General features: G+C 33.7%; 2 protein-coding genes across 7 annotated transcripts; both read left to right on the top strand.

The window, feature by feature from the left end:
- The first annotated feature begins 3,504 nt into the window (after positions 1-3,504).
- On the top strand, positions 3,505-6,589 carry LOC107905277 (uncharacterized). Its single transcript, XM_016831883.2, has 3 exons — positions 3,505-3,645; positions 3,799-5,653; positions 5,753-6,589. Exons 2-3 carry the CDS (start codon positions 3,808-3,810, stop codon positions 6,292-6,294), a joined length of 2,388 nt encoding a protein of 795 aa, XP_016687372.1. The 5' UTR covers positions 3,505-3,645; positions 3,799-3,807; the 3' UTR covers positions 6,295-6,589.
- Positions 6,590-8,003: 1,414 nt separating this feature from the next.
- LOC121202835 (uncharacterized) lies at positions 8,004-12,713 on the top strand. 6 transcript variants are annotated; one of them, XM_016831887.2, is made up of 9 exons: positions 8,004-8,381; positions 8,750-8,944; positions 9,388-9,654; positions 10,016-10,050; positions 10,140-10,244; positions 10,527-10,677; positions 10,779-11,443; positions 11,589-12,391; positions 12,552-12,713. In XM_016831887.2, exons 1-8 carry the CDS (start codon positions 8,258-8,260, stop codon positions 12,357-12,359), a joined length of 2,313 nt encoding a protein of 770 aa, XP_016687376.1. In that variant the 5' UTR covers positions 8,004-8,257; the 3' UTR covers positions 12,360-12,391; positions 12,552-12,713. The 6 variants fall into 6 exon arrangements, with proteins under 6 accessions (XP_016687376.1, XP_040943617.1, XP_040943620.1 ...); XM_041087683.1 differs by having other exon boundaries at positions 11,589-12,399; XM_041087686.1 differs by having other exon boundaries at positions 10,149-10,217; positions 11,589-12,713.
- The last annotated feature ends 359 nt before the right edge of the window (positions 12,714-13,072 follow it).

Genomic DNA, 13,072 nt, shown 5'->3' with positions numbered 1-13,072 from the left:
GTCTATCTTACAGCCTTTGATACATATAAATTTAATAGCAAACCCTAATTCTTAAATTCTTCACAATGTAGTCCTAAAATCAATATCTATCAAATTCACTTTATAAAATCATCATATAACAAAATTAAAGCCCTGAATCCATATTAATTCATCATGAAAATCTAGCACTCATCAATGGTAACTTTCAAAATTACCCATAAAATAAAAAACTAATGAAATAGATAGTTGGACCTAATTGTAAAAGTCTTAAAAACACAAAAATTTCAAGAAAAGAACAAGAATTGAACTCACATGTAGCAAAATATGAAAATAAGCTTCTTAAGGGTTCTTTGATGGTGTTTTTGGCTGAGAAATATGAAGAAATTCTCTAGAATTCTCTTTTAATTTCAATTTGTAAGTTAAATTTTTACAATTTTCCAATTTTGCCCTTATTTCACCTACTTTTATGATTTTTCTCTGCCTATGCCGCCCAAGCTGTCATATTTGGGCTAATTTTCCTTTTAAGTCCTCCTTTATTTATTACTTGAGCTATTTAATCATTATTTCTTTAATTAACAAGTTTTGCACCTTTTTTAATTTAGTCATTTTTAATTAATTAACTATCAAAACGTTAAAATTTTCTAACGAAACTTTAATGCTAACTTAATAACACTCCGTAAATATTTATAAAAATATTTATGGCTCGATTTATTAAATCGAGGTCTCGATACCTCATTTTCGAAACCACTTTACTTAATAAATCCTTCTAAAACACACATCACAAATTCAAAGATCTTTCTAAAATCACACTTGGCTCGTAAATAAATAAATAATGAAAATTTTTAACTCACTCGTCGGATTTAGTGGTCTCAAACCACTATTTTCGACACCATTGAAAATTAGACTATTACAATCCATCTACTAAATAACTATCAACTAGACGTCCTAGGTACATGCCGACACAAAAGAAAAACATCACCACATTTGAGTTCGGGATCGTTGCTGGATGCTAAATCGGCGATCAAAAAAGAAGTATCTAACCTGCGCACGGAAAACAAAATCATACGCTGAGTAAAACTCAGTGATATTTTTATAATCCGAACATTTAAAGACAAGAGAATACAAAATGCACAATTGAAATATAAACACATATTAATGACTAAGATCACAACTATCATATGTCAACCTTTTTGAATTCATACGTATTAGCACATCATTTCAACATTATTTCGTACTATATTCAAACTGCACATGCTAACATCTTTTATTTGCTTAACAATGTCCCAATTCACACAATTGCTATATAAATAGCTATTCAAATATCAAACCACAATTGTTTATACATTGGCATTAGCCATTCAATGCTCAATTCATGAGTACATAACTCATGTATCTCATTTAGTCACAAAATATCTCATTTTCATGTTTCGAATCTCTATCCCATTTTCAATTCACGTACAATGTCATCCAATATCTATTATAGAACTGTTTTATTTAATTACTCTTATTAACACGACTCAGACTCGGACGGATACATGAATCCAACCAACACACTAGTTTGGCACCCAATGCCTCATTAAATAAATTCGAAGTAATAACTGCACCCACCGCTATATACATTGACACCCAGTGTCTCATCAGTTAAACCAAAGCAAATTGGCACCCAGTGCCTCATCGACTCGAAGTCGAAGAAATTCCTGAATTCTTCCTATCCTATAACATGCCATTTATATCTGACTTAGCCCGATACAGTTAATAGGGTTTAATTTCACGTTTCAAAAACAACCAATATTCAATATAAAATTTTCATATAATCACATATACACATGAATTATATTCAATCTATAATAATCAATATCCAATTTTCACATTAGCACATAAATTCTTTTCAATTTAATAATCAATATATTCATAATTTATATACCAATTCAACCCATTTCAATCAACTATCAAAATGTCAAATATTCACATCAAACACTTACCATATGCATTAAATCGAATTACAACAGTTAACAACTAGGTTCGAATGATAGAAATACAAACCATGAATTTCGAGCTATTCGACGTTGATTTTAACCTTTCTCTTTTTAGTCAAGGATTCTGGTACGACATTAGCTACAGAATTAAAATAATTAAAATTCATCAATACAACACAATTCAATTTTATATTGAATATTTCAATTTTTACTCAATATTAGCCTAAATTCTAATTTAGTCTCTAAACCGAGACTACTTTTTATTCTTTACATTTAATTCTATATTTCATACAAATTTCACTTTAAAATAAATTTAACTCCTTATTTTCAATTAAACCCCTAAATTTTTAATTTTTTACAATTTAGTCCCTATTACTCAAAATTTATAATTTGTTCTACAATTTAATCCTTTTCCATTTCTAGCATTAAAATCTATCAATTTAATCCCTAATACTAAAACTATTCAACATTAACAACATTTAAAATCTTAATAATTGCTAAAATTTCTGACATGAGTCGGATAGTACTTAACACCGAGATTCTAAAAATATAAAAATTACAAAAAAATAACTAAATTGACTAACTAATTGAAAATTGAAAGTTTGAAGCCCTTAGGCCGTGGGTCTCTCTTTTCTTCTTTCTTTCTCTTTTTCTTTCTTAATTTTGCATGTCTTTCTATTTCTTTTTCTTTATTTCTTTTAATACCTACTTTGTTTTATTATACTAATAATAATAATTATTATTATTATTATACATTTAACTTAATAATTAAGATTTCTTAAAATTATAACATATTTTTATAACATAAGCCGTCCACTATACATATATATATAGGTATAATAACTACACTGGCCCTTTAATTAATTTTTAATTTATAATTCAACTTTTAACTCAAATGCGATTTAGTTCTTATATCTAATTACTTTTAATTCAAGTAAATTCGCTTAACCGAAACCTAATTAACTACAAAACTAACTTTGTAAATATTTATTAAAAATATTTACGAGTCTGATTTACGGAAACGAAGTTTCGGGAATATACTTTCCGACACCCCTGACTATTGGATCGTTACAAATTCACTTTTTTTTTCATAAAATAGTTTTCAACATCATGAAACTACAAATCGAAATTCAAATAGCTTTCTTTTCTGATCTTCGACATTGATTGTCAAATTGACTTGGATCTAAAGTATGTTCTTCTTCTACTCCTCGATGGGTACTGATTCATCGTACTAATCGTTGAATTATCGCTTGGATCCTCACTAGTCGGACTTTATAAGAAAAAAAAGTTAACAACCCAGACTTAAATAAAAACTTTCGAAAAATTTGGTGATTTAAATGAAAACTTTTGAATAATTCAGTGACCGTTTTGTAATTTTTTGAAGTTGAGTGAACAAAACATAAAGTTACTAATAATTTAATAATCTTTAATGTAGGTTAACCAAAAAAAATAGAGAGATTAAATATCAAATTTCAACATAGTAGAGGGACTAAAAAACAAAATTAGACCAAAAGAGGAAAAGAAAAGAAAAATGAAAATCCCGTTTAACACACCAGACACGATTCCACTTCCCTCACTTTTTTTTTTACTCTCTCTATCCCAAAAACCCTTTTTTCCCAAATTTCTCAGGTTTATTCATATTTGACTCTCGAATTAGGGCAACTTCATTTCTCTGCTGCTCCAAAATCAAGTAATTTCGTTAATCTCATTGCTAATTAGTTTCATATATTAGTACTTTTTTTTGTTCTTTTAACTATTTACTAGGTTTGTTTTATTCTAGTGAATTTAGAGTTTTTGATGTTTTCTTTTCTTTCTTTCTTTCTTTTTTTGTTATGATTTTTAGGGTGCTTTAATGTCGCAAAAAGTTAGTGACGAAATCGACTTGAACTGTGATGCTGTTTCGGTTGACCGTGAAAACGGGGATAATGATGTAAATATTAGGGATTCTGGAACTTGTTTGAAAGAAAGTGTAAATGAGGCAGGGGAAGAAAGCAAAATTGAGAGTGTAAAAGATGAAGAGGTGAATTTGGAAGCTGATATTGGGTCTTTAGGTGAAGAGGTGGCTTTCGGCTCGGGTGAGGTTTCGAAGATGGAGGTTGATGGAGAGTTGAAAGGAAATGGAGATGGTGAGTGTGTCTCTGTGGAAGATAAGAAACCAGTGGTGGCTGAAGAAATGGCTGTGAAATCTTCTAGTGAGGTAGCTGAAGACCTTAATGTTGGAATGTGTCGTAGTGGGGATTCGTTGCTAGAGGGAACTAGTGTTCGGTCTATCTCAATTGTTGACGATGCTACTCATTCTGGTGACGAGAGGCTGAATTCTCGAGATTTAAGTCATGAAAACTCTTTACCTTGCGGGGACCAGAAAGAGAGTTTGAACGATCGATCTTCTTGTGGATTAGAAAGCCGGGATATGGAAATTGATGCACACGATGATACCAAAAAGAAACGAAATGCAGAAAATAGGTCTAGTGTGTTAAATGATGGGGTAGACTCGAATCAATGTACAAGCACGGATGAGGATGAGGATGAAGGTGTAAAACCAGAAGAACCTGAATTTTGTGTCTCGGATTTAGTGTGGGGTAAAGTAAGGAGTCACCCTTGGTGGCCAGGACAAATATTTGATTATTCAGATGCCTCATCGAAGGCAAAGAAGTATTTTAAAAAGGGCTGTTATTTGATTGCGTATTATGGTGATCAGACATTTGCTTGGAATGAAGAGTCACGGATCAAGCCGTTTAGGCCTCATTTCTCGCGTATGGAAAAGCAGAACAATATGGAAGAGTTTCACAATGCTGTGGATTGTGCTTTGGACGAGGTTTCTAGACGGGTAGAGTTTGGTCTGGCCTGTTCCTGCATTTCCAAGGAAGCATATGCTGAGGTCAAAACTGAGATAATTGTTAACGCTGGGATCCGGGAAGAATCTAGTAGAAGAGTTGGTGGGGATCGATTCTCAACCGCTGCTTCTTTTGACCCTTCTGAACTTGTTGAGACTATGAAAGCGTTGGCCCTATCACCTTTGTACAGTGAGGTTGATAGACTGCAATTCACAACATCACAGGCACAATTATTGGCATTCCATCGTTGGAAAGGTTATTCCCAGCTACCTGAGTTTCTAAATGTTGGTGGCTTGTTAGAGACTGATGCAGAAATCCTTTTCTTTGAGGAAGTGGAAACTGAAGTTCCTAGTTCCAAGGTTGAAAAAGAGAAGCCCGATAATCAAGATAAAATCCCTGCAGGTTCGTGCAAAAAGGAGAAAAGCTTGTCGGAGTTTTTAGCTGAAAGACGGTTGAGTTTGCAGAAAGTTAAAAGGAAATTGAATAACAATGCTGGTGACAAGTTAACTTCTTCTTCCCCTGTGAAAAAACTAAAGGCCGTTGACACTCTGCATGATGACTCAGCATCGAAACTGAACAAAAGTTATGTGTCACCAGGGTCTGGTGATAAGTCTTTGCAGTCTAAGCAAACTTTCAGGGTTGGAGCTAGCATACTTAGGGTTGCAAGTCTACTCAATGGTTCAACGGTTTCATCTCCACTATTTAAGCATTGCGATGGGAAATCTCAAAAATCTGCAGTTAACAACAAAAAGAAAGGAAAATCTATGTCTGGCAAGTCTCCTGGGAAGGTTTCTCGGACAGATGCTTCATCACCTACTGGGATTCACTCACAGCTTTGCTCGGCTGCCACAGATCCCTTGAAAGGTTATAATTTTTTGACCCCTATAGTTTCTTTCTTTACAGAACTGAGGAATTCAATTGCTACGGATCTTAACTGCTTTGAAATGTCTGAACAATCTTCAGATCAAGGAACGGATGATATAACGAGGGAGAAATCAACCGGTTCCAAAGTTACTGGAAGGTCTGAGCTGGCCTCAATTAAAGACTCTTCTTGTTCTGACAGGATAATCCGATGCCTTCCCGAAGAGCAATCACCGGTTGACAAGGACAATGAAACCTCAGAGGTTTCTCCAAACACACAACCAACTGTTCAAGCAAGTGTCAATACGGATTCTGAACCGAAACATACAGTGGAAGGTGAAATTCTTGGAACAGAAACAGAGAAGCAGCAGATAGCAGACTCAGATGAAAGTTTTACGAAGGATCAAACTCCAACTGCACTGATTCTGAACTTTTCAGACATCGATTCAGTTCCTTCGGTAGAAGACCTTAATAAGACCTTTAGCCATTACGGGCCATTGGTTTCACCAGGTGCTGAAGTGTTCAAAAAGAGCACCCGAGCCAAAGTGGTTTTCAAAAGACGAGCAGACGCAGAAACGGCCTTCAGCAGTTCCGGAAAGTACAGCATTTTTGGTCCCTCACTTGTTAGTTACCGCCTCAAATGACTAGCTGTTACACCAATTAAAGCTTCTACCGGTTCAACGAAGCGATTCAGGGTGGGTGAAACACGTGAAGATGAAAATACTACTTGATGATGGCTTATAGTATGGTGAAAGTTGATGTAGAAAAGAAAGGTTAAGCCATTCATAGCTCAAGGTATGAACTTCTAAAATGCCTTTCTTTATGAAAATTATATTATTATATACAATTATCTTGGTAGGTTGTATTAGTTGAAAATGTTGGTAGTATCAAAACACTTGATTTAGCTATCAAATTCTTAGTGGCAAGCGGGTTAATTTACTTATGGCTGAGTAGCTAACCATCTCTTACATTTTGATTTTGTTGTGGTCAAAACTTCTTTTACATTCACTTTCACCACATTTTTTGCATTGCTTTTTCTATTTCTGTGGGTGTTGTATAGAAATCCTTAAGCATCAAAGCATCATTTTGAGTATGGATTTCTTGTTGAATCAGATGTTTTCTTAAATTGCAACAGCTTTTTCAGATAAAAGATGGAACCATTAGTAAGTCTCAAATATTTAGTTTCATCAAATTATACCTTTGAGTTCTATTATTATCAAGTCAAGTCACTTGTGTTCATTTCATTGAATAGTTTTTAAGGTACAAAGATGCACATTTGTGAATTTCTGGATCTTGTGTTAAAGTGTATGATGAGTTGACTTTTCCTTATTTGAATTACTTGGGTAGTTTGTAGAACTTATCAAATTTGTTAAAGTTTGGTTATTGATAATAAAATTATAAGTTAATCCTTTAAAAAAATAATATAGTAATAATTTTTTATTATTTAGTTTTAACTCAGTTGATAATCTCATTATTGCAATGAGTTTAATGGTGTTTTTGGATATAATAAAATATATTTGACCTATTCAAACATCTGGGGTGAATGGCAGGGCACATTTTGAAACCCCCATATGGCATTGTAATGATGAAGGTTTGAAGGTGGCAAGCAGCGCCTTCTTATCATCACCTTACCCGCTCATCATCTGAGAGGAAATAATATGCCCCAACACATTATAATAATATTTATACAAACACAATACACGGAATTTCTTAGATCCTGAATCATTTTAATTTCATCTATAACAAGTATATAACAAATTCAACAAATTATACTATTTTTTCATCAATTTTTACTATTTACATTGTTGATAAAAAAAAATCAAAGATGTGTCAAGTATATTATAAAAAAAATTAATTTATTATTTGATTTAACTTAGAGATAAAATGTAATTTAATTTTTAATATAAATTATGCATAAAACAAATGATATGTATTATGCCATTCAATTCTTTCGCAATTCACACGTCATAAATTTGAAATTTAATGTTTTTATTTTTATTTTTAAAAATTTAATATATTTACTTTTCAAATTTCAAGATTTAAATTCAGTTATTAACACTATTAAAATTATTTCGTTAAATTTTACATTACTGCCAAGTATTGTTTAATTTCAAAATATAACACCAACAAAATGAACAAAGTTAATACTTAGATCTAAATTTTGAAATCTGAAAAATAGGAGGACTAAATTCCTAAAAAATAAAAATATGAGGATCAAATTTAAATTTGCGAAGAATATAAGGACCTATTAATATCTAAATCTCAACAACCGTTGGATGATTCAAAATCCAACGGTCCAAATCACCTAATCACCACCACTAAAAGTCACAAAGTATTCGTAGATAAACCTCGTGAAAGTGTTTTATACATAAACCAATCCCAAACTTTTCTTTTAAAAAAAAAAAATCTTTTTCTTCGCTTTATTTAATTAAATTTAATTTTGAACCGCCTCTTCTCCCAAATTCAAAATTTTTCCACTCTCCCTTTTTTTTTCATTCCTTTCACTCATCTCGCCTTCACTTCTCCATCTTTGATCAAGCTTTTAAATTAATCGGCGTCGTTTTTTTTAAAAAAAAAGTACAAATTGATATTAATCTCTGTGTGGAAATGGTTGATTCAGAGAAACAAAGCAATTTCAATATGGAAGGGCTAAGCCTCATCGATGTTTCGTCCGAAGACGATTCTCTCATCAATTCGCCACTCGCCGATCCCATAAACCTTAAATCTTCAGGTTCGGATTCGATTGTAACAATGTTTTCTATTTTTCCCCTGTTCAAATGGTTAGATTTGCTTGATTTGAGTATCTTTTAAATTTTAATCATGTTTTAAGATCGTGTTAAATGTTTTTGGCTGATTTTATTAGTTATTATCAGTAATTAGTTCCGAAAAGAAGTGTTAGATATTAAGTGATTTTTGCAATCAGCTCGCTTCTTTTTCCGTTAACTAGTAATGGATTCCTTTTTTTTCTTTTCCGAACTAAATTTGTTGGGATAAATTCTGGGCTGCTTCATGATGATACCCCTCCCCCCATTTTACTTTTTTCGAGTTGAAATTGGAACTTAAATCGTATTTTTATTGTTGGGGTTTTATATTGTACAGAGAAAGGAAGTGAAACCAAGACTGTTAGGTTCGCTGTGGATCCCGAGAGCGTAGAAATGGCAGTAGGCTCCATTGAAGAAGCTGGAAAGGTAAAGGAACCATCGGAGTCTTCAGAACAAGAGAAGACAAGCAAAAATGGAAAATATAATTTACGCAAAAGTTTAGCATGGGATAGTGCTTTCTTTACTAGTGAAGGTACAGATTTGTTTAATTTTAGGTCAAAATATGTTCTGTCCATATAGTTTGACGAAGTATGAGATTCAGTTCATGTAGTTACAAGTTAAAAATTAAATCTTCTTACCTTCTTTGGTTTAAAAATACTAATTCAATTGATACTGTTAGTAGTTTCTTTGTCAAATTTTCCTTCTGCCTACTGAGTTTATAGTAATTTACTTTTGAGGTTGGTATGATTGCATGAATGTATTGATGGTAAATTTTCACAAAAAATTGTCAACATTGATCCGAGACTTTTAAATCGAAAAGCAAGAGAGTAGTTTTCAACTTATTAAGTAAATGGACAAAATCTCAAACTTCATTTAAGCATTTGGCTGACTGCATATTTTGATTTTACTTGCATTTGACCATTTATGATTCTAAAATTCCGGTTTTACATAATGTTTTGTGCTTTGTTTTTTAAGGTTTTCTGGAGCCGGAGGAGTTGTCTAGCATGCTGGGAGGCAATGAGAAAGGTCAACTACAAGCATTGCCTGGGATTCAAGAGGATGTAAACAAGTCTTATGATTCATTAACAACGTTGGATTCTGAGACTTTGACTTTGGAAAGTCTTGAGGCTGATTTATTTGAGGATGTAAGAGCTTCAATCCAGAAATCTAACAAAGTTTCTGTCACTGCAAATTCTAGTGGCAAAAAGGAGTTGAAAACAACAGATACTAAAACTGTGTCATGTAAGTATAGTTTGTTTCCCTTTTGTCTTTGCATTGTTTTATTCTAGTGCACCCCTGATTTTTGTGTTTGACGCCACACAACCACATATATAATTTCAAAGGGTTCCTCTTCTGTGCAATGTGATCATTAGCTATATGGAACTTATACTCTACTTATATGATACTCATTGAAATGAGCATAGGGAAAATGAACATTCATCACCTAGTTACCTAGAATGCCCTTTGATCATATTCTGTGGCTTTCTTCCTTCTTTTCTGTAAAGAGTATTCCATGGAGTTTAAAGCTCAAATTAACACTCTAGACATGCATATTCATGGAACAAAAGTATTCTCAAACTGACAGTTTCCTTTTTATTTGCAGCTTCAAAGAAGGTAGAACTTCCAACTCAAGATAAGGTACATTGAAGAAATTTCAGCTGCAGTAATTTTTCTTTACTAATAAGTTTGTTGTATTTCTCTTCAATAACTTTTTCTTTTTTTAAAAGAAAATCCAGATTAAGCAGAAAGCTACTCCAAAGAAGCCTAATGTTGGTGTCAAAGACTCTGGGAAAACAGTGAAGCAGGTTGTTGTCCATCCACAAATTTCACAGGCATGTACAGTGCTATATCATGCAAATGAACTGATAGTTGTATTGCCTTTTCTAGTTGAGATAGAAATATTATTATTCAACAATATATTGTTCTAAGTAAGTCTTAAACTTCCAAATCTAAATATTTAAGTTAAATTAACTGGCTGCTTGTGTTATACTACAGGTTCATAGAAAACTATGCTATAAGCTTGTAAAAGTTCACTTATTGTAACTGCTAGACATGCAGCCATATAACTGCTATTTCCTATCACTGAAGACTGATTTTTTTTTAATAAACTCTAGACTGTACGGTCCGTTGCTAGAGCCGGAGAATCAACTTCATCTCTTCATAAGCCACCAAAAGTATTAAGTGGTGTTGGTCATACACCAACCAAAAGGGCTTCCTTGGGTGCTAAGAATGTCAAAATGGATAAGGATGCAAAAACTGTTACTGGTAATTCGAAGTACAAATTTTACAGATTAACTTCTTTGAAAATCGAGGATGTTTCTTGCTCTCTGCTTAATCCATTCTTCAATTAATTTTAATGGTTGCAGGTAGAGGGACTACAGTATTAAAAACTCCTGCCTTGGGTGGTTCTAGAAACATTGTGCCTAGGCCTAAATTATCCTCCAAATCTTCTTCCTGCTCCCCAGCCTCTAGCAAAACGGAGCTGACATCTTCGTGTTCCTCACTTGAAAGTTGTGCCAGTTTTTCATCTAACAGAACTAATAAATCTTCCTTGAATTTGATTAAACACAAAAATGGCCCCCGAATTGTTAACCCTTCCTCTGGTTCCACTATTAGTGCTCGATCCAAAATAGCACCAAAAGGTAAAATTCAAGCAGGAAGTTCAAAGCCCCCAACATGTTTGAAGTCTTCTACAAAGTTCTCTTCCAGTATATCTCCTACAAGCTCTATCAGTGAATGGTCCTCAGAGTCATCATCATCAATCTCTGCCACTAATCGAAGTTCTAATGTTGTTAGAGATAGCCTTGGCACTGGCTCCCGCAAGGGACTTACTACAAAACGTGACGCCCACCAAGTTCTGGACTCGCAGAACCTTCCTACTGGCTCAGAGGGAGATGATACTGAGGTTAATGGCTCACTTGATGAAAGTGAAAACAAAGTCTCAGCTGGAACGAGTCGGCTTCTTCATCCAGGTTCAGTGAAACCCTCTGGCCTCCGAATGCCATCACCAAAACTTGGCTTCTTTGATGGGGTTAGTTCTTATTTCTTGAAGTTTCTCGACAACCTTTTCAATTATGAAATCTATATGATAAACACCACCTCCTTGTTTCTTCTAAGCTCTAGTTTGCTTTGTCGATCAAGGAGTATAACCTGGTTAAAATTGGTGATGAATGCAGGTACGATCATCGGGACATACTCCAAATGGGAGTATGCTGTGTCATTCTGGTGTAACTAGTGGCTTGCCTAAAATTGGTGCAAAAAGCACTAGTCCAAGTGGAAACTCAAACAAGGCAAAGATTGTAAAGCTTCAACCTGTTAGATCTCTCACTGTAATCCAGAGCCCCAAGGTAGATGTTAAACAAACTTCCTCAGCTGTAAAATCGAGATCTTCCTTGTCTATCCAAAAATCTCCGGTTGCTGCAACAAAGGTACCAAGTTCTTTGAGAAACCTTAAAACCTGTCCCAGCATATCTCCGAAACTCCAGAGTACATCCTGTCCAAGAACTAGTAGAGAAAGTTACTCTAAGGCTCAGGGCATTGGTTCAGCCGGGAAAGTAGAGATTGTTCCTCTTGATGGAGTAAACCAATCAACTGCAGATATAGCTTCCAAGACCGATGTTCAAAACACAATTGCATCAGAAGTTGAAAACAAGACATACGGTTATCCATGCTTCAAGAAGGAAGAAGCTCCCGTTGAAGACCGAATTGTCGCTGTTCAGAAAGAACCCATTGCTGACTTCGAGAACAGTATGTCAATTCCCACTCCGACATCTCCATCCCCAATGATTTCTGAAGTTACTTGTGGCTCAAGGATACCTTTCTCGGTCAAGGACTCTTTTTGCAATACAGATGCATCACTTGATGTTTTATCGGGATCAACAGTTGCGGCCGAGAAGACAACCGTATTACCATTGTCGGAGAGCACCTTGCCAGAGAATAATATCTAAGTGGAACAGTCTAGTTTCATATTCTTTTTAAGGTACCTTGGTATGTGCCTCTTTCCAATTGTTCTTATTTGGAATTTTTGATACAATCTTGTAGATGCAATCATAAACTCTGGTAATTCAGTAGAATTTGTACTCAGTTCCATCACAGTTCGAATTTCACCAAGTTCGAATCTGATATTTTCTTTCATGTAGGTAGTGTCTTATGATGCGCGTTTCGCAGAGTTTCCGGGCTGAACTTGAAGTTTTTAGGTTTAGATTTATCTTAGTTTGAGAATTGAGAGCAAGCATTATAAGATCTCATGGAACAGAATCATGTCTGCAAATCTCAACATGTAATGGAATTTCTTGTTCTTATGGAATTTTGCAAAACTATTTTGTTCATAGTTTTATATTTCATAGAACCAATATTTCAAACGAATATCATATCATTTATGGATAGGGATAAATATCAGAACTATACATTAACTATGATTTTGTGCAATTTTACAAACATTAACATGTATATATATGAATTACAAATTAAATTTCATATTTATAATTACATAAAATCAAAATTAATGTATTAAATTGTACATTAAATCAAAATTTATATATAAATTCAATATTTATCCTATAGCATGTATGGATGTCTTTCCAAACTCCCATCTACTAGATGTAGATATCAGATATAGATAATTTAAAAAGAATAAAAAAAAAACCAAATAATATGGGGA

This window comes from Gossypium hirsutum, chromosome D01 (assembly GCF_007990345.1).
Source record: "Gossypium hirsutum isolate 1008001.06 chromosome D01, Gossypium_hirsutum_v2.1, whole genome shotgun sequence".
NCBI lineage: Eukaryota > Viridiplantae > Streptophyta > Magnoliopsida > Malvales > Malvaceae > Gossypium > Gossypium hirsutum.
Note: the sequence above shows the minus strand (reverse complement) of the source record. Positions and strands in the feature narration are given on the sequence as shown.

Bases quoted from the DNA above. Each gene is read 5' to 3' on its own strand.
- LOC107905277 (XM_016831883.2), top strand. From the start codon at position 3,808: ATGTCGCAAAAAGTTAGTGACGAAATCGACTTGAACTGTGATGCTGTT. The intron at 5,654-5,752 runs GTTATAATTTTT...AACAATCTTCAG, and splicing joins TGCCACAGATCCCTTGAAAG to ATCAAGGAACGGATGATATA.
- LOC121202835 (XM_016831887.2), top strand. From the start codon at position 8,258: ATGGTTGATTCAGAGAAACAAAGCAATTTCAATATGGAAGGGCTAAGC. The intron at 8,382-8,749 runs GTTCGGATTCGA...TATATTGTACAG, and splicing joins CATAAACCTTAAATCTTCAG to AGAAAGGAAGTGAAACCAAG. The intron at 10,678-10,778 runs GTAATTCGAAGT...TAATGGTTGCAG, and splicing joins GGATGCAAAAACTGTTACTG to GTAGAGGGACTACAGTATTA.